A 21,401-nucleotide genomic window follows, 5' to 3' on the forward strand; every position below is an offset into this window, starting at 1 on the left:
CTGAAATGGGATTACCTTCAACAATGAGTTTGGCAGTAGACGTCTTCTCTTTGTTCCCTAGTCGTAATACACAAGTATATTCACCAGCATCTGACAGCTGGACATCAATGATATGCAGTTTCCTATCTTTGCCATCAGCAATAAACTTATGCTTTGGGCTCTCTCGGATGTTACTTCCATCTTTCATCCAGCTGGTAATTGCAGTGGATGGTGAAATAAGGACTTCAAAGATTGCAGAAGACCCAACAGATTCTGCTTCTTTCAGCACAATATCTTTCATCTCCTTGACAAATTTTAGTGGCACAGCCTTGAGTTGATAAGTGAATGGAGGCTCTTCAGGAGGTTTTTCACCACCACTGCCTGGTCTGAGTTTCCTTCTTTCTGCATCTGCTGGTGAAGGTGTCTTCTTGGCTGTAATTCAGATTCAGAAATAAATAACTTAATTGTTTTATTTTACTTTTCTTCTAAGTTTCCAGCAGTGCCAAAGTGGAACTGATCCACCTGCTTCACAGTGTTGCAGAACCCTATGCACTTAATGGAATTTCAATAGAGCCAATAATTAGTGTTAAATTTTTGAGTTAATATTAGATGAACTGAAAAAGCTGTGACTGTACTAGTAACAAGATCACAAAATCTCATCTATTGAGATTGAAACATGAAAAAACAGAATCATGCACTTAAGTATTGAATTTGAAGGCAAGGGTATTCTGAAAGAAACTGGTTTTGAACTTCATAATAATCTGATTTGTATGAGAAGCCAGAAGGGTTTAACTAGCTCTTCTACCACCTCCTCTTTGCTCCCAATGGACTAGTTGTGCCCTGAAAGTGGAGGCATAGCCTTGCTTTCATGATATAGCTTTGTTGGAAGGCTGTGCAATCTCTAACTTAATTCATACCATAGCCAAGTTTGGTTCCATCTAATATTGTGGTGATGTCCAGCTATTGAGAAAAGCATGCAAAGTTTAACTGTCATTGTCTAACACTGGCTGAATCAGCTCAAATTTTAAAGACATTTTCATTTAAAGCATGCCTATTAACTACTGTTACTTAGTCAAAAACAACAGATTTCTAACACACTATAAAACTCTTTGCTGGGTAGTCTAATTTAGAAGATTGCTGAACAGTAGTTTTTTTTTGTTGTTTTGTTTTGTGTTGTTTCTTTAAAACATTATTTATTGTAAGACAATAGCAATCATAGTTATTTAGTAATCATTCTTACCTTTGACTGGGCTGATACCCTTTGGAGTTTCTTCTTTTGTCGGCTTGGCCTCTGAAGAAGAACAGCAATATTATTAGGAATGGAATGGAGTTAAATAAACATGCATATCAAAACTAAGATAAATTTCTTTTACAAATAATATTTTCTCCTACCTTTGTTATGTACACATGGAAGGGGAGGAAGATATAGACATAAATATTTATAAAACTTATATTGTCTACATCTGAATGGTAAACTCAAATTCTTTGAGAATGGCCATATATTTAGCACTGGTGATCAAAAGGCAGGTTAGGAACTCCTAATGCCTCATTTTAATGTCCTGTAAAATTCTGCCATTCTCTAACACTTCACTTGCAATTAGGCTCTTGATCAATACCCACCTGTCAATCAAAAAAGTTGAAGTACCTGTTACAAATTATGTGTTATTTGAAAAAAAAAGCACACATGCTTACTGATGGAGACAACAAAAATATAAGTTGTATAAACTAAATATGCCAGGACATTGTGATATTCTCAAAACTGAGGGATGTGCCATAAGCTGTCAAGACTCATCTAAAACATTTGCCACACTATGCTGCTTCTTATCATGACTTGTGAAAGAAAATATAGTGGATACTTCTAATGTGAGAATGACATGAATTAAATGCAGGACAGATTTTATTGCGGTGGATGGAAAAATGAATGCTAGAAAAATGTGCAAGTATTTCTGAGAAGACAATGGCACACAACATGATTTATACAGTTTTACAAAAGTGTAATGTTCAGACAGTGAACATAAACTGCACAGAGACATTTACATACAGGCAAGACAAACATGTAAAGGGTGGCTGAATGCCAATAGAGTGAATGGAAATGCAAATGGTGTTAAAGAACAAACATTGCAATGGCAAATGGTACTTTCTCTTGAAGCATATAGTAAAAGCACTTTGTTGAAGAATTTGGCAGTCTTCCTCACCTCGCTTTGCATGAGGCTTAGCAGGAACATCAAGAACTTGATGTGATTCTCCAGATGCATCCAAATTCCTGTCATCACTGAAAAGGCTACTGGCCTGCTCAATCACATGAACAGGTTCTGATTTCCAGTGCTCTTTCCCTCCTTCCTCCTTCTTGGGAGTAATTATCTTACCTATGCTGGATGAATAAGTGATTTCTCCACTTGCAGGGATTCCTTTACCTGATGTTATTTTGCCTGGAAGCATTTCCTTCTCTTTTTTCTTACTAACAGATGTGCTTTTTCTAATGTCATTTTCAGTTGCTGGTTTTTCATCTGAAATATCTACTATTTCTTGAGACATTCTTCCAGAAAGCTTCACTTCTTCCACAGTTGAAGGAGCTTTCTTTTCTTCAGTTATAATTTTGCTGCTTTTGACATCTGGAGCTTTTTCACTCTCATCCTGAGTGGTATGAAGCTTTTGAAATAGTTCTTTATCTTGACTCCTTGGTGGCTGAATAGCAACTTTCTTTGCTGACTCATTTCTGTTAGCAATTTCATCTCCAACTTCCTTTTCTCCAACTCCTATGGAAACTTCACTTTCCATTCCTTCATCTATAATCACTGTATAAAATTCTTGTTTTCCCATGGGCAGCTCTTCAGGGGCATTTAACTGTCTAAATTTGTCTTTTTTTAAGTGAGTGCTGAAAATAGTTTTGTCTTTCCTTTCTGATGTAATCCTCCTGCCTGTTTTTTTATCACTTAGTAGAGCTTCCTCAGTCAACAGTGTTTCTAAGCCCTCCTCACAATGAACTTCTGTGGGTTCTCCTTCCTCTGCAGAATATGTTTCTCCTGTTTTCAGTTCCACTGCTCGTGGATTAAGAATATGCTGTTCAAAGTCTCTGTAAGCTTTTACTCTGGGGACCACTTTATCTTCACTGAGATGTTCTAGGTCAATATCTTTTTTCAGTGCTGGTTCAGTAGTCTCATCAGACAGTTCTAACGAATGTAGGTCTGATAATATAAAATCCTTTTTCTCATCTTTTTCATCGTCTTGAATAATTTCCATTTTATTTGCTTCTTTATTAAGAAGCTTATACATAGGAATTTCAGCTACTGTGGTACCAGATTTCTTCATCTGCTGAGCTTTCTTCTGCATATCACGGTCCTTCATGGATTCTCTAGGAGGAATTTCTGATTTCTCTAGAGTAAATTCTCCTCTCTCTTCTTCACTGGTAAACAGAGGAGTATCAGATATTTCTGTTTCTGTAATAATCTTCACAAATGAGGTTTTATCCTTAATGGGAGGTTCTTCATGTTGCAAACTGATGTTTGATTTTCTCTCTTTTCTTAGAAATCTCTTCTTGTCTCTGGGCTCAAAAGGCCCTCCAGGTATAAGACTAGGTACGTAAGTTGATTCATTTTCTCCTCCTTTTTCATTTGCAGGAATCTCTCTTTCCTGAAGAAGCCTAGACTTGTCAGATATTCCCTCTATATCACCTTTCTCATGAACAGCCACTTTAGCTTCATCCCCCTTTCCTTCTCTGGAAACAGTTTCCTCATGTTCAGATGATATACAGATCAATTGCAATTCCTCATCAACTAGTAGTGGTTTATTCTTCTCATAAGTAATGTCACCCATTGCAACTTCTCTTGTCTCACCTCTAGGGGTAGGAGTCCTTGAAATTAAATGTGTCATTTCTCGCTCCTCTCCTTCAGGAGGCAGCACAAAATATTTAAGAGATACTTGCTCCTGCTTATATCCCTCTGACTTTAGTATTCCATCAGCAGTTTCCAGCAAGGTTTTTAACTCAAGTGGCTCTACCATCTGAATGTCCAGAACTGTCTCCTTAGGACTTACTCTCTCTTTCATATGTGCATGTTTGTCAACTGATATCTTCTTTAACACAATTGACTCAGTCTTGTCTTCTTCCATTGGGGGCATTCTACCTTTCTGCTTTAGTAAAGATGGTGCATCAGGTTTTTCTGCAGTTACAAAGATTTCACAGGTAATTTAGAGAGTTAAAATCCAAAAGAATAAGCATCAAGAACAATACATTTTAAGACAAAATTTCCAGCTATACCTGAAATAAAAGGAACATAGAACAATTTTTTTTTCGCACAACAGACTATACAACAAAACACAAAACATAGCAAAACAGATAAGAATGACACATAAATACAGCACAGAAAGTAAACTGCCATGGTACAGAGCATCATCCCAGTAGTTTACCAATCCGCATTCGATCCAGGTTAAAAGCAACAGAGAGTAATGGTTCTCTAGGACCTTGTTAACTATATAAAATGGATAGGATTGTCACTACATCATCTAATCAATGGCCGATCAAATAATGGGTGAGCAACATCTACATCAGCTCTACTGATGGACCTCAGACTTGGAATGATTTGAGGAGGAGAAAGAACTATTTGTTCATAGTGAGGTATGACTCAGAGTCCTAAGTGTATCATATTAAACTACCAATATGCTGGTTCTTCAACACTGCTGCCACTTTCCCTTGGGATTTCAATAACAAATTACAAAGCAGAAGACCAAATAATGCAGGAATTATTTAGAAATATGTGTAATCTTCCATTTACAACACAGAAGATTCAAGATGCAGTTCACAAGACATACATCAGAACATAAACAACATAAAAGAACAAACAGAATACACAAACTTCATAGTAGGACAAAAAAATACAAGCATACATTTCACAATCCAAAAATAACAGCATAGATTCATCTCAGTGGTATTCCACAGAGATAAGCTTCACATCAGGTGACAGTATTAAGGATAACAGGATCTTGGGGCAGGATCTAAAATTACCTGGTCATGAATGACTTATATGACTGTACAGCTCTTAATTGTCTTTATCTTTCACATATTTAGGCATCTTATAGAGAAAAACCCGGTAAGTAGCACAGAACTATCATAAATACCTGCTTTCTTTCCAACAACAGGAGTTGTCACTGGTGCAGTAGTAACAGCTGGTGCTGGTTCTGCTGGTTTTGGAGATTTTAAAGCTGTAGGGGAAAAAAATATATAAAGAATTTCTCATTTATTTATTCCAATGAATTCTTTTATTTTAAGCATGATATTCTCTAAGATGTTCTGCAGGGAGTATGTCTTTATAGTACTAAAGCTGACATGTATTTTTAATGCCATTTTAAGGAGAAATCACTAAATGAAAAAGATGTACAAGTAAGGTTGCACTCTTATTCATGGCTAAAGAATTCTTACCTACGGCAGGTTTAGGTTCAGGCCCAGGAACTGGGATAGCTGCCTGCTTAGGTTCTGGCATTTCAAACACAACAATTACAAATAGGTTAATTTACATGTTTTCTAATTTCTTTGGACATAAAATTTACAAGCAACAATACAGACAGAGTTAGTGGAGGACAGACTTCATTGTTTTTAACCAATTTTGCCAGCAAGCAAGAAATTTACTTGAGATGAACTCTTTTAAAGCAAGATATGGTAGAAGAAAAAGATAAATATTTCAAGCATTGAAGACTCAAAGATAAAAAGAAATCCTGAAGAATGCAAAGTGGTTAACAAGTATCCAGTAGACACCGACAGAAGGGATGGCAGCAGAGCATTAGTTTAACTCAGCATGAAATGCAGCAATGAATAAAATTTAGTTGCTGCAATAAAGAAAATAGCATCACACATCTGTACCTTTTGGTGGTTCAGGCACATGTTTCTCCTCCTTTTTAATGACAGGTATCTCAGTTTTCTTCTTAGGAACTTCTGAGACTTTAAAACATTATTTTGTAAGATATACTGAAACACCTTGGAACCCCAAATACCTCTCTCTCCAATATACTTATAAGTTTTCACTCTTTTCAGACTTCAAGAGCTTGAGATGTTGTTAAGTTTTAAGAACATGTATTTTGAAGGCTGGGATTTGAATAAATTAGAAACAGTAAAATGGACAAAAGGACACATATTTGCAGGACCTTAATTAAAAAATACTTCGATTAACCATTTCACAGCAGTTGTATTTTTATCAGTTTTACAATAAACTTGTAAATTTCTCTTCTACACTCAGACTGCCAAGTAATCACACACTGTAGAATTCAGATCCGAATGCATATGCCAAATCTGGTTATGCTTCCAGTAAAGCTCTGATTCACAGAATTACATTTATGGAGGTCATCTATTAAAATCTGAATTTTAAAATTCAGAGAATTTTGGAAAACTTTTCTACCAGATAGATTTGAATGTAAACGAGTACCTTCAGGTTTCTTAATTTTTTCTACTGGTGTAGGTACTGGTTTAACTTCAGGTTTAGGTTCTTTCTCTGGTTTAGGTTCTTCCTCTTCTGGTTTCTTTCGAAGAACTTTAAAAGAAAATTAATCTCATTTTTAAAGCACAGGTAAATAAATGAGTAAGATAGACAGTGAGCAAAACTGAGAAAAAAAGCTGAAACATACAAACAATGAAGAAATTGGCATATGAAATACACAGTAAGATACTATTCTGAAAGCATTTTAAAAGTCATCTAGAGCAAAAAGATGTTTTAATTAAGATCACTCTCTTTGAGTAGAAAGATGTTAACTGTCTATGACAGAATACGATTTCTTATCATAGAACATTTGTGGAAAAGATATGATGGGTATGTATTTTGGGAGAATAATAGAAGATAATATATATTTTAAAATAATATTATCTATTAACACACTATTCATCAAGTATGTTAGTTAAAAACATCTTTTCATATCAAGCTATTTCTAATCTAAAAATATTCAATATGAAATTCAAAATCTTTTACTAGATGAAATAACATCACTGCAGTTTCCTAAAGCTTTAGGAACTTTTCTTTGCATCTATGGTGAGTGAATAATGGATTAATGCTATGAAGATATAGTTAGCAGATAAGTGCCCATATACAACCTTTGAATTACTTCGGTCAGTCTTGTGAGACTTTCTTCTGAGAGAAAAAGTGCATCTAATCCAATTTAATGATGAAATACCACACAAATATGCATTAGTAACTGAAGTTACCGATGAATTTCAGGGACAAAATGAAGGATTCTGGATTAAATATCTACTAACTTCCATCATGGTAGAAAACTATAATTTTCAATTGTTCTATTTGGAGAGCTCTAATTTATATCTTGTCTGGATTTCATTTTGCTTATTTTTGTCCTGTCAGATATGCATTTTGGTATCTAATGAGATTCATCTGAAAAATTGAACATCTGTGGAATTGGATTCTCTAAAATTTGAAGGCCACGAATGATTATTCAGTATTTCAAAATGAATGGGAATTACTACTACTTTTTTTAAGCCTTGAGCAGAAAGTATTTCCAAAGAATTTGGAAGGCTCAAGACTTTGCAGGGAAAGAGAATGTCCAATAGTGCTACCAGACTATCACGGAAAAATATATAGGTGTCCATGAACTGAAGACACTGAAACATTGAGTTTTTGCATCAGCTTTACAAAGAATAGAAAACAGAAGAGAGTTACAACAATAAACCAGATTTTCAGCATTCTACTCTGTTTTCAGCACAGATCCTTTGGAATTAACTAATTTTCTATATTACCTTGCTTTATCTCTTCAGTTATAAACTCCTTCCATGAAAAACACACATCAAGTAGTATACTATTCATGTAGTTTTCCACACCACATAAAGCAACGATACTTAGGAGAACACACTGAACAATGTTAGTATGCTGGGCTTTTATACAACTATGTACTATACCTCTTTTCAAAACAACTTCTTCTTTTGGTGGAGGAGTAACTTCAGGAATTACTCTACGAGGTTTCTTTACCAGTCCAGGAACTTAGGAGAATATGATTCCAAATTTTATTATAGGTTCATACCAGTAGGAAGACAACTAACAACTAACAACCAACAACTAACAACTCCAAACACACAAATGAAGTGCTAAACATTCACTACTAAACATTCAAAGCAAAGAATTGCTGAGATTGAAGTCAGTACTTTCAGTCAGCCTCCCATATTATTTGATCACAGTGGTCTTGGCCCATGCACAAGAGTAAATTTTCATACAAAATAACAAAAGTGAAGTATGGTCTAAGAAAACCATGAGAGTTATGTATTCAAAGAGAGTTATCATAGTTACGTTCTAACTCTTTCATTACCTCCACATGTACTATGACATACACAGTTAGTTTAATCTCTAAATTTAAGAAGCATTAAAAAGAGATGTTTATGCAGTGTTGCTTAGAACCGCAGTACATAAGAAAAATGCAAAGGAGTACTTGTAAAAAGTGTCTTGCTCAGCTTATCTTTCATAAGCTAATTCCAGAAGCATCTTTTTGCACAATAAAGTTACACTTCAGACAAATAATAATTATGGATGAAGAATGCTATATACATTTAAACAGCGTATTCTTATTTCTCTGTAAGCAGAGAACTGTAATAAACATCTACACAAACGACAAACTTATAAAACACTTTCTTACTCTTCCATGATTATCTTTTTTGCATCCCACAAACTGCAAAATGGGAAATTAATGAGAACATGGAATAAACCTATTCAAGACTAGAGTCCATTCTTGAAATATAATCTAACAAAGGCACCACTTTTTAAAGAATTAAAGAAGAATATACAGAAAAGTATAAGTCTTGGTTCAAAAGATGCCTCAGAGAATAAAGATATTTCTATTAGGAAAGTACCTTTAGCAGGTGGGGGTTCCAACTGGGGAGCCTCAACAGGTTTAGCTGTCACAACTTTCTTCTTTGTTTCAGGAGCTTTAAAGAAAATTATTTGAATTTTATCATATATATCATTAGATTCCAAAAAGAAATAACTTTCTCAAAAATCCATATAGCTGGTTAATACTAGTGACATAGTAGAAAGACAAGAGCTAAAAAGGTAAGATTCTGGTTGATTAGATTTTTAGAAGAAGTCTGATGAAATGAAGCACAGTTGATTTGAAACCAATGTTTACAAAGCAGCATCAGCAAATTATGGGTGGGGATTGTTGTCATTTGTAAGAACATATTCAAAGTAGAAGAATTATGTTAAGGATAAAAGAATGTGTTAACTTTCTAAAGATTTTTTAAAATAAATTTATTTATTCCAGAATTATTGAAAAGAACACATGCAAATTGACTCGGCATAATACTACTAAAATATGGTAAGAACAAAAATATAATATTTACCTACAATATGCTGAAAATTCATAAAGATTTAGTATCAGCAAGATGCATTATTAGATTAATAATAGAGATGGGGAAAAAAAAAATCCAGCGATATGTCATAAAGCACACTTTTTAAGATTCACCAGTGTAATTAAAAAGGATTACATGTCTGAATTCCCATTGTTAATTGTGGCTACAGATGCTTATACCTTTAAGCAGTTCTTTTGCCAGTTTAATATCTTCTGTTGGTGCAGGAACTGCTGGCTTTCGCTTTTCAGGAATTTTCTTTTCAGGTTCTGGTGCTTTAAATAACATTAGGTATATTTAGAATAAATGTACTACCACAGTAGCTATATGAAGAATGGAAATGTAAAGACGATCATTTTCCATTTCCAATGAAGTTGATGAAAAAATCTCATTGATCAAAAGGGTGTAAGAGTTTTAGGCTATTGCTCTGTAGCAATTCACAAAACACAGAATTTAAGCTGACTTAAAAAAACCAAACATGTTAATAACATGAGGACAAAGGTGAGAAAGCAGATGATAAGATCCAGTTGACAGGAAACAAATTGAAAGCACTTAAAATATTTTTTATATTATACTTAGAAGAATTAAGAGATTGGAACTCATTTGCAACATGTAACAGAGAAGGAAATACATGGAGACTGACAGCACACAGGTATATTTGTGGAGAATAACACAGCAAGAAAAATCTGTGCAGAAATGAAAGAGGAAGCTGTCTGATAGCCTCTTGGTAGTCTATATACCTTCAACTGGTAAAGCTTCTTCTACTTCTGTAACTGCAGTTTCTTCTGTCTCTTCAGCTTCACTCTCCTTTTCAATTTCATATTCTTTAAAGAACATTGATAACTGGTGTAAGTTTCCAACGATAAGATCATTGCAGATATTAATAAAAAGAAGGTTACTCCAATACACGCAAACAAATACACGCTAGGATACATAATCAGTCAGCATACTGCTAACTTTGCAGTTAATGCATTCTTTGAGAAAACTGTTTTATCTGCAAGTATAATTCAGGGTTGTGTGGAGGATAGTATTTTTTCCTGCATACAATATAAATTAAATAAATTTTGGATGATTATTTATAACTGGAGAAAATACAAGCTTGAATGTTTTCTATTAATTTAAGATTATAACAGCAATAGAAATACTGGATATCAAGAAACATGAATTTAGTGAGAATTGATTACTGCCTAAAATTGCATAATAAAATACACTCTTAAGAATACCCAATGTAAGACTATGTGAAAATATTTAAAGTAATATCTTACTCTCTTATATGGAACTGTAATAGTAGAGGTAAAAAAATATATCAATTGGTATAGTCTAAAATGTAAAGTAAAAAAAATACAAGAACTAGAATGGGTAAAACAGAACAAATCTGTTTTGTTATGGTTTTTTTTTCTTTTTTTTTTTTCTTTCTTTTTTTTTTTTTTTTTTTTTAAAGCGTATATTTGGATGAACTGTTAAAAGGACTGTCTTTACAGTAATAGCCAAGATGGTATATACCTTCACTTGGTAGAGGTTCAGGTATTTTAGGGAGAGCAACAGGTACTTCCTCCTCTGAGGCAACTTTCTTGGGGACCTCAAGCACTTAAAAAGATATTAATACATTTATTTTACATGTAAATAAATATGTGAATGAAACATTAAAAAAAAAAAAAGACAACTACCACAAAGAAAATAACAGCAAGTAACAGTGTCTACAGTGACAAGAGAGTGTATTCTAAATAGGAAGTCAACAAGGTAACACAACTGACAGATTCCATAGACTCAGTTATAAACAAAGAAAAGAGAAACGGAAAAGGCATTCTAGGAAAGTGCCTTCTAGACATATATACCTTTGGTTAGAAGAGGTTCTGTTTTTTTGATTTCTGGCTTTTTAGGTGTTTCAAGAGTCACTTTCTCCTCTGGGACAGATTTCTTTGTCACTTCTGGAGCTTTAAAGATATTTAATTTTCATTTTTGTGAATATTGAAACATACACAAGCACAATGCAGAAAAGTGCCAATGATAAGAAAGAGATTAAGAACATGAAGAATAAAATTTTCAGTGACACTGCACATGCAAACACATAAGAACTGAGCACAGCATTGAAAAAAATCTAATTGTTCATGTCACTGTGGTATATACCTTTCAATGGAGGAACCTCACGTTTTGTAAGGACAGGTACAGGCTCTGGTTTCTCGGGCAGTGCTACAGGCTCTGGTTTCTTGGGCACTGGCACAGGCTTCTTGGGCACTGCCTCAGGCTTCTTAGGCAGTGGCACAGGCTTCTTGGGCACTGGCACAGGCTTCTTGGGAGCAACCACTGGAACCTCTTCTTTTGGCTCCTCCTCCTCAACAACCTCAGGCACTTTAAAGATATTAGTTCCTTTTACTTGACAGGGACAAAGATTAGCAAACAGCCTAATGCTGAGCAACAAGGCAGAAAATAAAGCCCTTGGCAACCTACAGGCAGTCCTATTCAGCCATCCACTCTTCATTTAGGTGGACTGCTTGCAGCAAGGAACCCAAGCAGGGGCTTACAGCAGGGCACACGCCCCAGAACAGCACCACTCAGTGCCACAGGCCCACACGGGCATGTACAGACACAAGGTGGATAAATGCTGCTCACGCCCTCCCCCATGGAAAGCAGAGGGTGGTGGAAGAGCAGTCAGCACTGCATCAGCCCAGAGAGCAGGGCAGGCACTTTCAGGACACCACTGTATACCTTCAGCTGGAGCAGCTTCTGGCTCTTCAAGCTCTGCAGCAGGTACTGCCTCTTCTGGTGCTTCCTCCTCCTCTTCCTCTTCTGGGACCTCCACCTCCGGCATCACAGGCACTTCAAAGATATTAGTGGGGTTCATTTTATAGTGATGAAAAGACTGGCCAAGCAGGGACAAACACCAGGGCAATGCAGATGCTAAACACTATAAAAGCATGACCAAAATCGCTCACACTGCAGCACATTCACAACTTCAAGAAACAAAGACAGGCCAAGAGAGGGTACGACAACACTCAGGAGAAGCAGATTAAGTATCTTCTCTGTCAGATTATCCATCAAGTCAAGTACCTCTGGCTGCTGGAGGCTCAGGTGCTTTGGCAGTGACCACAGGTACTTTTTCTTCTCTAGTAGCCTTCCTGGGCACTTCAGGTGCTTTAAAGATATTAGTAAACATCAGTTTGACATATTATACAGAAAGACACAAACAGTGAAACCTAAACCAAAAGTATGCACAGGAAAACTAACCAAGCTAGTCTCCTGGTATGAATCCCATCCCTTTCTCTCACAAGCATGCACAGACACAGAATGACTGTGTTTAGGTTATGCTTAAGTTATACAAAGGCAAGCTGTGAGTTACGATATTCCTCTGCATACTCTGAAGCCTTCCCTATCCACAAAGAGAAACTCACTTTCAGCTCTGTTAGCTCCCTGGGAAAGGCTACAGCCCATATCTTATCTACTCTCATTCCTTTTAAAGCTCCTGGTGCCTTTCATTCAGCTGCATAGGCAGTGGTAGGGTGAGGAACACAAATCCCACTGTTTTTCCTTCATATCTATTTCTAAATTCTCTCTGTGACTTGTGCTTGCAATACATGGTCACTGTGGGAGTCATGGAGTCATGAAGACCTTTCCTGTTGTTTTTTTTTGTTTGTTTGTTTTTGTTTGTTTGTTTTTGTTTTTTTTTTTGTGCCTGAGGATTCAGAATTTGAAATTGTAACTATAAATTTAAAAGACTCCTTATGCTGCATATAAAAACTACCAGGCAATTGAATTCCCAATTCACACACAGCACAGTACTGAAAAATGTCAGGTAGTCAGCAGCAAGAATCTGCTTAATCACATTTGTGGCAACATGTACCTTGGGCTGGTGCTGGTTCTGGCTTTTTTGGCACAGCTACGGGCGTGGGCTCTTCCAGAGCAACTTTCTTGGGCACCTTGGGCACTTTAAAGATATTAGTATATTCTAGTTTAGTGGGTTGTACAGAAGTAGACAAGACAAACAGACAATCAGTAACATTCATGCAGTCTTTCCTGTGAAACTGCTGTGTCTACAGACAGGGGTGTTTTGCTTCAAACACGTGGAATGTGCTGGGTGTCAAATATGTCATGCAGGAGGTGGGAATTCTTTGTTTAGCTTCAGTTTTTGAGACAGGGTGGGAAGCCTACACTGTCTTTTTAAGAACTGATCCGAGCTCTAACTGGAGTCCAACTGTACTTGAATGTCTGAAACGTATCACTCATCCTAGTTTGATCAACTGCAATAATTCTTTATGAAACCAATGTTTTATTTATCAGTTACTGCTTTGGTCCTGTGGCTTTTATTATTTACATGTATGCTTAATTTTCAGTTTTCCATACTTTCTTTCTTCTATGCAAAACTCATTACCTACAGAAATGTTCACCTCCTTTAAACAATTTTGGTCATCTTAACAGCCATTCAAAGAGCTCATTGTATAATCAAGAAATATATTCAACATTTGGCTAATAAATCCATCACTAGTTTACCAGCATTAACTGCCAACTTTTAAAGCGGAGGGGAATTGATAGTGTTGCACTCACAAATGAATAATGATAACTAAAAAATGTAAGAGTGCTTCATTATGTGTTTTACACTGAAGATGTACCTGCAGGGTGTTCTTCAGAACAACATGCCATTCTCATTATACTAAGCATTTTCTAAATCTTAATTTCCAAATATTACAGAAAGGTCAGGAAGTCGACAATATTTTTAGAAGAACAAGAGTTAACTTCTGGCTCATTTTTCACACCCCACATTCAACTCAATATTGTTGAAACATATACCTCAGATTATGATTCATAAATTAGTTCAATTTAAGTCCAGAATAGTGTAATATTTATTTGATGATGGTACTCTAATGATTGCACATACCTTTGCCTGGTAATAATTCGTGCTTTTTGGGTTCAGCAACAGGCTTTTTTTCCTGTGGGACAGCTTTCTCGGGCACCTTAAGTACTTTAAAGATATTATTTTCACTTAATAATGTAGCTATGAAAAATAGAACAGATCAAAATCTGATGACAAAGAGTTTAGAAACTTCTAACACTGAAAAACTCCTCAAGGGGCAGTTAGTTAATCACGTATGCATTTTTAGGCAAAAGGGCTGAGGGGTGAGACACAAAAAATTTTACCCCCAGAAGGGATGCAACAAACAAAAGAATTAGTCAAGACACTAAGGTAAAAAGTAGATCTCTCCGGCAAAATACCTTTAGCTTCGGGTTTCTTAGGCAGTGGCACAGGCTTCTTGGGCACTGGCACAGGCTTCTTGGGAGCAACCACTGGAACCTCTTCTTTTGGCTCCTCCTCCTCAACAACCTCAGGCACTTTAAAGATATTAGTTCCTTTTACTTGACAGGGACAAAGATTAGCAAACAGCCTAATGCTGAGCAGCAAGGCAGAAAATAAAGCCCTTGGCAACCTACAGGCAGTCCTATTCAGCCATCCACTCTTCATTTAGGTGGACTGCTTGCAGCAAGGAACCCAAGCAGGGGCTTACAGCAGGGCACACACACCAGAACCGCACCACTCAGTGCCACAGGCCCACACGGGCATGTACAGACACAAGGTGGATAAATGCTGCTCACGCCCTCCCCCATGGAAAGCAGAGGGTGGTGGAAGAGCAGTCAGCACTGCATCAGCCCAGAGAGCAGGGCAGGCACTTTCAGGACACCACTGTATACCTTCAGCTGGAGCAGCTTCTGGCTTTTCAAGCTCTGCAGCAGGTACTGCCTCTTCTGGTGCTTCCTCCTCCTCTTCCTCTTCTGGGACCTCCACCTCCGGCATCACAGGCACTTCAAAGATATTAGTGGGGTTCATTTTATAGTGATGAAAAGACTGGCCAAGCAGGGACAAACACCAGGGCAATGCAGATGCTAAACACTATAAAAGCATGACCAAAATCGCTCACACTGCAGCACATTCACAACTTCAAGAAACAAAGACAGGCCAAGAGAAGGTACGACAACACTCAGGAGAAGCAGATTAAGTATCTTCTCTGTCAGATTATCCATCAAGTCAAGTACCTCTGGCTGCTGGAAGCTCAGGTGCTTTGGCAGTGACCACAGGTACTTTTTCTTCTCTAGTAGCCTTCCTGGGCACTTCAGGTGCTTTAAAGATATTAGTAAACATCAATTTGACATATTATACAGAAAGACACAAACAGTGAAACCTAAACCAAAAATATGCACAGGAAAACTAACCAAGCTAGTCTCCTGGTATGAATCCCAACCCTTTCTCTCACAAGCATGCACAGACACAGAATGCCTGTGTTTAGGTTATGCTTATGTTATACAAAGGCAAGGTGTAAGTTACGATATTCCTCTGCATACTCTGAAGCCTTCCCTATCCACAAAGATAAACTGTCACTTTCAGCTCTGTTAGATCCCTGGGAACAACCACAGCTGTGAATGGCCATATCTTATCTACTCTCTTTCCTTGTAAAGCTCCTGGTGCCTTTCATTCAGCTGCACAGGCAGTGGTAGTGTGAGGAACACAAATCCTACTTTTCTTCCTTCATCTTTACTTCTCTCCTCCAATTCCACATCTTGTTTACACCTTTCACTCTAATGGGTCATCTCACCCTCACTATCTTATTTCTTCTTTCTGTTCTCCCCTCACTGCAGCAACTTCCACTCCTGTCTTTCATGAATCATTCCTGCATTGTATTCACTCAAAGTGTCCAATTTTGTTTTTAGTACTTCATAAGATGTCACTTCTTCCAACACCCACTGCATGTGCATTTCTGAATAAAATCAGGTTTTTTATTTTGAAAGGCTTGTGCTTGTGATGCACAGTCACTGAGACAGTCACTGAGTCATGAAGACCTTTCCTCTCTCAGTGTAAGACAATAATGTTTGGCAGTTTTTTGAAAATACTATCATCATAAAAATCAATTTTTAAAGTTTTTTATTATTATTGTGTGTGTGTGTGTGTGTGCCTGAGGATTCAGAATTTGAAAACATAAATATAAATTCAAAATATCCCTTATGCTGCATATAAAAACTACCAGGCAATTGAATTCCCAATTCACACACAGCACAGTACTGAAAAATGTCAGGTAGTCAGCAGCAAGAATCTGCTTAATCAGATTTGTGGCAACATGTACCTTGGGCTGGTGCTGGTTCTGGCTTTTTTGGCACAGCTACGGGCGTGGGCTCTTCCAGAGCAACTTTCTTGGGCACCTTGGGCACTTTAAAGATATTAGTATATTCTAGTTTAGTGGGTTGTACAGAAGTAGACAAGACAAACAGACAATCAGTAACATTCATGCAGTCTTTCCTGTGAAACTGCTGTGTCTACAGACAGGGGTGTTTTGCTTCAAACACGTGGAATGTGCTGGGTGTCAAATATGTCATGCAGGAGGTGGGAATTCTTTGTTTAGCTTCAGTTTTTGAGACAGGGTGGGAAGCCTACACTGTCTTTTTAAGAACTGATCCGAGCTCTAACTGGAGTCCAACTGTACTTGAATGTCTGAAACGTGCCAGTTGTGATTGTTTATGTGGTAACGCTTGGCTGTTGGCATCATCTTTTCACTTGTTATTTCAATATTACTCTAGATGCTTCTTTCATTTGTGTATTTTTGTATTCATTAAATATATTTTTATAACTTTGATATCATCACTGTGAAGTGGTAATTCACACGTGGATTCTCATTTTGTTCAGTGGGAACCTCATGACAGAGAAAACATATTTCTCCAGCCTTTGCTTGGGAATTAGTGAAAGAAGTGTAATGCGACAGCACTGCTTCAGTTTATAGTGTAATCAGGTTTTGAATATTACTAAAATAATTTTTTAGTATTTCTTCTGGAAAATCTCTTATCCTGAATATGCTGAGTAAATACATTTGACATACTTCCAGTATGATTCACATTTTGTACATGACTCTAACATGGTAGATACCACATTACAACAGTAAAAAATCAGTTTAAAATGAGATTTCTAAATAACCCAGTAATTAAAAAAAAAAACACAACAGAAATAATGGGGTTCATCATGGCATATACCTTTAGCAAGTGGAGCTCCTGCTTTTTTAGGTACCGAAGTTGGTTCTTCTTCCGTTTGGACAGCCCTCTCATGCATCTCAGGCACTTCAAAGATATTAGTTCATTTTACATTTACAATACATCTAAACATAAATACACAGACTGAAACACAGAGGATGAGAAATGTTCTTACGTAGCCATCTGTCACACACTCATACTCAGTGTAATTTGTTGTGGCAAGCACCATTTAAAATCTCAAAAATGACAGAATGAAAGAGGTTAAAATAATGTTTAAGAGAAGATTAAGAACGTTTATGTATTCATGATTGTATATACCTCTGGCTGATGGATGTTCTGATTTTTCTGGAACAGCTACGGGAATTTTCTCTTCTGGGACGGCCTTCTCAGGCACTACCGGTTCTTTAAAGATATTAGTATATGTTAGTTATGTGTTTAAGCTCTAATATGAGCATTGAAACATACTATATTCAAGAAAAAGACTTCCTATTCATAAGATATACCTTTTGTTCGTGGAGCAGCTTGTTTTTTATGTACAGCAACAGCCTCTGGCTTTTTGACCAGCTTGGCTAGTGGCAGTTCTTCAGGTTGCAAGATAGGTTCTGGCTCCTCAGGTGCCACTTCAGCCTTTGGCTTTCGAACTGTTGTAAAATGCTTTAGTTTCTGGGGTGCCAAAAGAGGTTCTGGTTCTTCAGGCACCATGGCAGGTTCTTGCTCATGGTGTGCCACGACCAACTTTGATTTTTGAGATGCGGCAATAAGCTTTGATTTTTGGGAATCTGCAACAAACTCAGTTTCTTCAAGTGTTACAGTAAGCTCTGTTTTTTGGGGTGCCACCAAATGTTTGGTTTTGGGGGACACAATGTGCTCTGTTTTATGGCGTGTTGCAACTGTCTCTGACTTATCAAGTGCTACAGAGAGCTCATGTTTCTCAGGGGCCATGAATGGCTCTGGTTTTCGGGGTTCAGCAACACGTTTTTGTTTTGATGGCATCACACCATGCTTTAGTTTTTGAGATGCGACATCAGGCTTGGATCCCTCATGTACCACAGCAAACTCTGGTTTCTCAGGCACCAAGAAATGCTGTGTTTTATGGGCTTCCACATCTGGCCTTTTTTCCTCAGATGCCGCAACAAGTTCTGTTTGTTTTTGTACCAAAACAATCTTAGATTCCTCCTCTGCCACAAAAGGCTTTGTTTTTTGGGCTGCCTCAGTTGGCTTTGTTTCCTCAGATGCCACAAGTTCTGTTTTCTGCTGTACCAAAACAGTCTCAGACTCCTCTGCTGCCACAAAAAGCTCTGCTTTTTGGGCTTCCACAACTGGCTTTACTTCTTCATATGCCACAAGTTCTGTTTGTTGTTGCACCAAAACAGTCTCAGACTCCTCCGCTGCCACAAAAAGCTTTGCTTTTTGGGCTGCCACAGCTGGCTTTGTTTCCTCAGATGCCGCAACAAGTTCTGTTTGTTGTTGTACCAAAACAGTCTCAGACTCCTCTGCTGCCACAAAAAGCTCTGCTTTTTGGGCTGTCACAGCTGGCTTTGTTTCCTCAGATGCCGCAACAAGTTCTGTTTGTTGTACCAAAACAGTCTCAGACTCCTCCTCTGCCACAAAAAGCTTTGCTTTTTGGGCTGCCACAGCTGGCTTTGTTTCCTCAGATGCCGCAACAAGTTCTGTTTGTTGTACCAAAACAGTCTCAGACTCCTCCTCTGCCACAAAAAGCTTTGCTTTTTGGGCTGCCACAGCTGGCTTTGTTTCCTCAGATGCCGCAACAAGTTCTGTTTGTTGTTGTACCAAAACAGTCTCAGACTCCTCCGCTGCCACAAAAAGCTTTGCTCTTTGGGCTGTCACAGCTGGCTTTGTTTCCTCAGATGCCACAAGTTCTGTTTTTAGTTGTACCAGAACAGTCTCACACTCCTCTGCAGCCACAAAAAGCTCTGGTTTTGGGGGAGCCACAAAAGGCCCTGTAACCTTAGGCAACACATCAGGCACTGCTTTTTGCACCACAGGCACAGGTTGTAGTTCTTGAGGTGCCTCAAAGGGCTTTGTTTTGGGGGGTCTTGAAATGGCCTTTGCTTTTTGAGAAACAGCAACAGGTACTTTCTTGTCTGGGACAGTTGTCTTGGTCACTTCATGTATATAAAAGATATTAGTTTTGAGTTTAATGATTGCTCAAACTCATAACAACTTCAAGTAAATAAAAATACATAAAGACACAATTGCAATGAAAACATTAAAATTTTTCAAGCATTTATGTTAGCTTGTTTAATGATAGATATAACACACTCACTTTTCTCATTTCAAATACACACACACTTCACATCACCATATGCGGGCGTATATATGCACTGATAGTGTAACTTAAGCTATAAATAAATTAAAAAATCACAATATTTATGAACAAAGTTTACAGGACAAAAGATATTAGTAATACTGCACATATTATTATTAAAAGATATTAATCATACAAACTGAAGACTCAAGAACTGAGTGATGCCATATTGCTTTTCTTGGTAGACCTTCTGGTACTTCAAAAACATCAACATGGTCTGCTGTTAGTTGCTAGAATGAATACTTTTCTTCTGCTGCTACCACTTTAAAGATATTAGTTATCACTGTTTTTATTAACCAAAGTGCATAGTAAGAAGGGTTTGAGTAAAGAAGATGGGTAATTCACACATCCAAAATACTTCACTATTCTTCTAAAAAATCCACCTAAGCATATTCAGAGACATATCCAGATACATAGAACAAATGGGATCTCAGAATCAGAGGGCCTGGAAAATGATAAAATTAAAGAAAAGTGGAAAAATATTGCTTTTATTATTTTACTAATGTTGAGACTTACCTTTCACTGGTAGAGGTTCTGGTTTTTCAGGTACAGCCACAGGTTCTGGTATTTTCTTCTCTGGAACAATCTTCTTCGGCACCTCAGGTTCTTGGAAAATATTTATTTGTTTTACTTTCAGAAATTTGAAGAATTGTAATTTAATATAGCTCAAAGGAGAACATTATCAGGAAAAAAACCCCTCTTATAAACAGCCAATGTGTGTTTTAATATTGTTTGATGTGCACCAGTAATAGCCACCGTTACTTAGTGAGAGTTATACACAAAGGAAGAAAACAACACAAACAGTAACACTTATGAATATTAGAATAGAGCAAAGGTGAAAACAGACTTTTAAAGGTAATATTCAGATAAACTAATTAAATTTTCTATGCAATTTTTTCAGTACTAATATATACCTTTAGGTGGTGGAGGTTCTGGTTTTTTAGGAACTTCAACATGCACTTTTTCTTCTGGAACCACCTTCTTGGGTACTTCAGGCACTTAAAAGAAAGTAATCCATGTTATTTGTAAGAAATTTAAACAGTATTCTTACCACTTTGGACATAAGAAAAATATAACTTGAGGTCATCAAAAACAACAGTAGTTTTGGTTTTGAGTATCAATTTTTTTTTTTCTTTGGCTATAGAAAATTTTGTCTTAGGCAATGGTTTGTTACTGACAACAAAAAGGTTAACTCTTTTGCTTCTCTGTCTCTCACATTTAAAAATTACAGCTGAATCAACAAAAATGTAGAGTATTTATAATTAGAGAAAATAAATTGATTAAAATCACAGTCCAGACAACAAAAGGTTTCTCTTTAATTAATCATGTACAGCAGTTACCTTTAGCTGGTGGAGGTTCTGGTTTCTTTGGTACTTTAACTGAAATCTCTTCTTGGACCACTTTCTTTGGTACCTCAGGCACTTGAAAAACATTAATTATTTTTACTACGAGAATTTCATAAACAGCATTAAAGCATAACAGTGTAACTGTACTAGTCAGGCCACCAATTATCAAGATACATTTATCCTTTTTCTCACAATAAAAATCAGCACATTTGTTCACATAAGCTTAGACAACAGAAGAAAAATCACACAAAGGTTTTGCGTATTGTCTTCTATAGCTGTAAAACAATGTAGGTGATATTTCTCATTCTGTTGCTTTGTTTCATAATGGCAAATAACTTTGCTGGATGCACTTCTATTTTTTAGGCTCCACAACCAGAATTTTCTTTTCTGCATCTTTTTTTGGGCATGTCTGGTACCTTAAAATTAAAAC

General features: G+C 36.9%; 1 protein-coding gene across 6 annotated transcripts in view; it reads right to left on the bottom strand.

Moving 5' to 3' along the window:
• TTN (titin) overlaps positions 1-21,401 on the bottom strand; it is a 239,926-nt gene that overhangs the window by 100,011 nt on the left and 118,514 nt on the right. For 5 of the 6 annotated variants that reach the window (XM_085552613.1, XM_085552615.1, XM_085552612.1 and 2 more), the window contains 28 exons: positions 20,966-21,046; positions 20,540-20,623; positions 20,142-20,231; positions 17,800-19,422; positions 17,615-17,698; positions 17,300-17,383; positions 16,402-16,485; positions 15,320-15,403; positions 14,978-15,088; positions 14,504-14,620; positions 14,169-14,252; positions 13,137-13,220; positions 12,347-12,430; positions 12,005-12,115; positions 11,426-11,647; positions 11,134-11,232; positions 10,802-10,885; positions 10,039-10,122; positions 9,481-9,573; positions 8,804-8,878; positions 7,862-7,942; positions 6,390-6,494; positions 5,831-5,908; positions 5,393-5,446; positions 5,092-5,175; positions 2,175-4,136; positions 1,220-1,270; positions 16-411 (listed from right to left, as the gene is read on the bottom strand). In XM_085552613.1, the coding sequence (XP_085408739.1) occupies positions 16-411; positions 1,220-1,270; positions 2,175-4,136; positions 5,092-5,175; positions 5,393-5,446; positions 5,831-5,908; positions 6,390-6,494; positions 7,862-7,942; positions 8,804-8,878; positions 9,481-9,573; positions 10,039-10,122; positions 10,802-10,885; positions 11,134-11,232; positions 11,426-11,647; positions 12,005-12,115; positions 12,347-12,430; positions 13,137-13,220; positions 14,169-14,252; positions 14,504-14,620; positions 14,978-15,088; positions 15,320-15,403; positions 16,402-16,485; positions 17,300-17,383; positions 17,615-17,698; positions 17,800-19,422; positions 20,142-20,231; positions 20,540-20,623; positions 20,966-21,046 (6,273 nt within the window). The remainder of the gene's footprint in view (positions 1-15; positions 412-1,219; positions 1,271-2,174; positions 4,137-5,091; positions 5,176-5,392; positions 5,447-5,830; positions 5,909-6,389; positions 6,495-7,861; positions 7,943-8,803; positions 8,879-9,480; positions 9,574-10,038; positions 10,123-10,801; positions 10,886-11,133; positions 11,233-11,425; positions 11,648-12,004; positions 12,116-12,346; positions 12,431-13,136; positions 13,221-14,168; positions 14,253-14,503; positions 14,621-14,977; positions 15,089-15,319; positions 15,404-16,401; positions 16,486-17,299; positions 17,384-17,614; positions 17,699-17,799; positions 19,423-20,141; positions 20,232-20,539; positions 20,624-20,965; positions 21,047-21,401) is intronic. The other variant, XM_085552614.1, reaches the window with a different exon arrangement.

This window comes from Coturnix japonica, chromosome 7, assembly GCF_054131305.1.
Source record: "Coturnix japonica strain WE chromosome 7, WE-NBRP24, whole genome shotgun sequence".
NCBI lineage: Eukaryota > Metazoa > Chordata > Aves > Galliformes > Phasianidae > Coturnix > Coturnix japonica.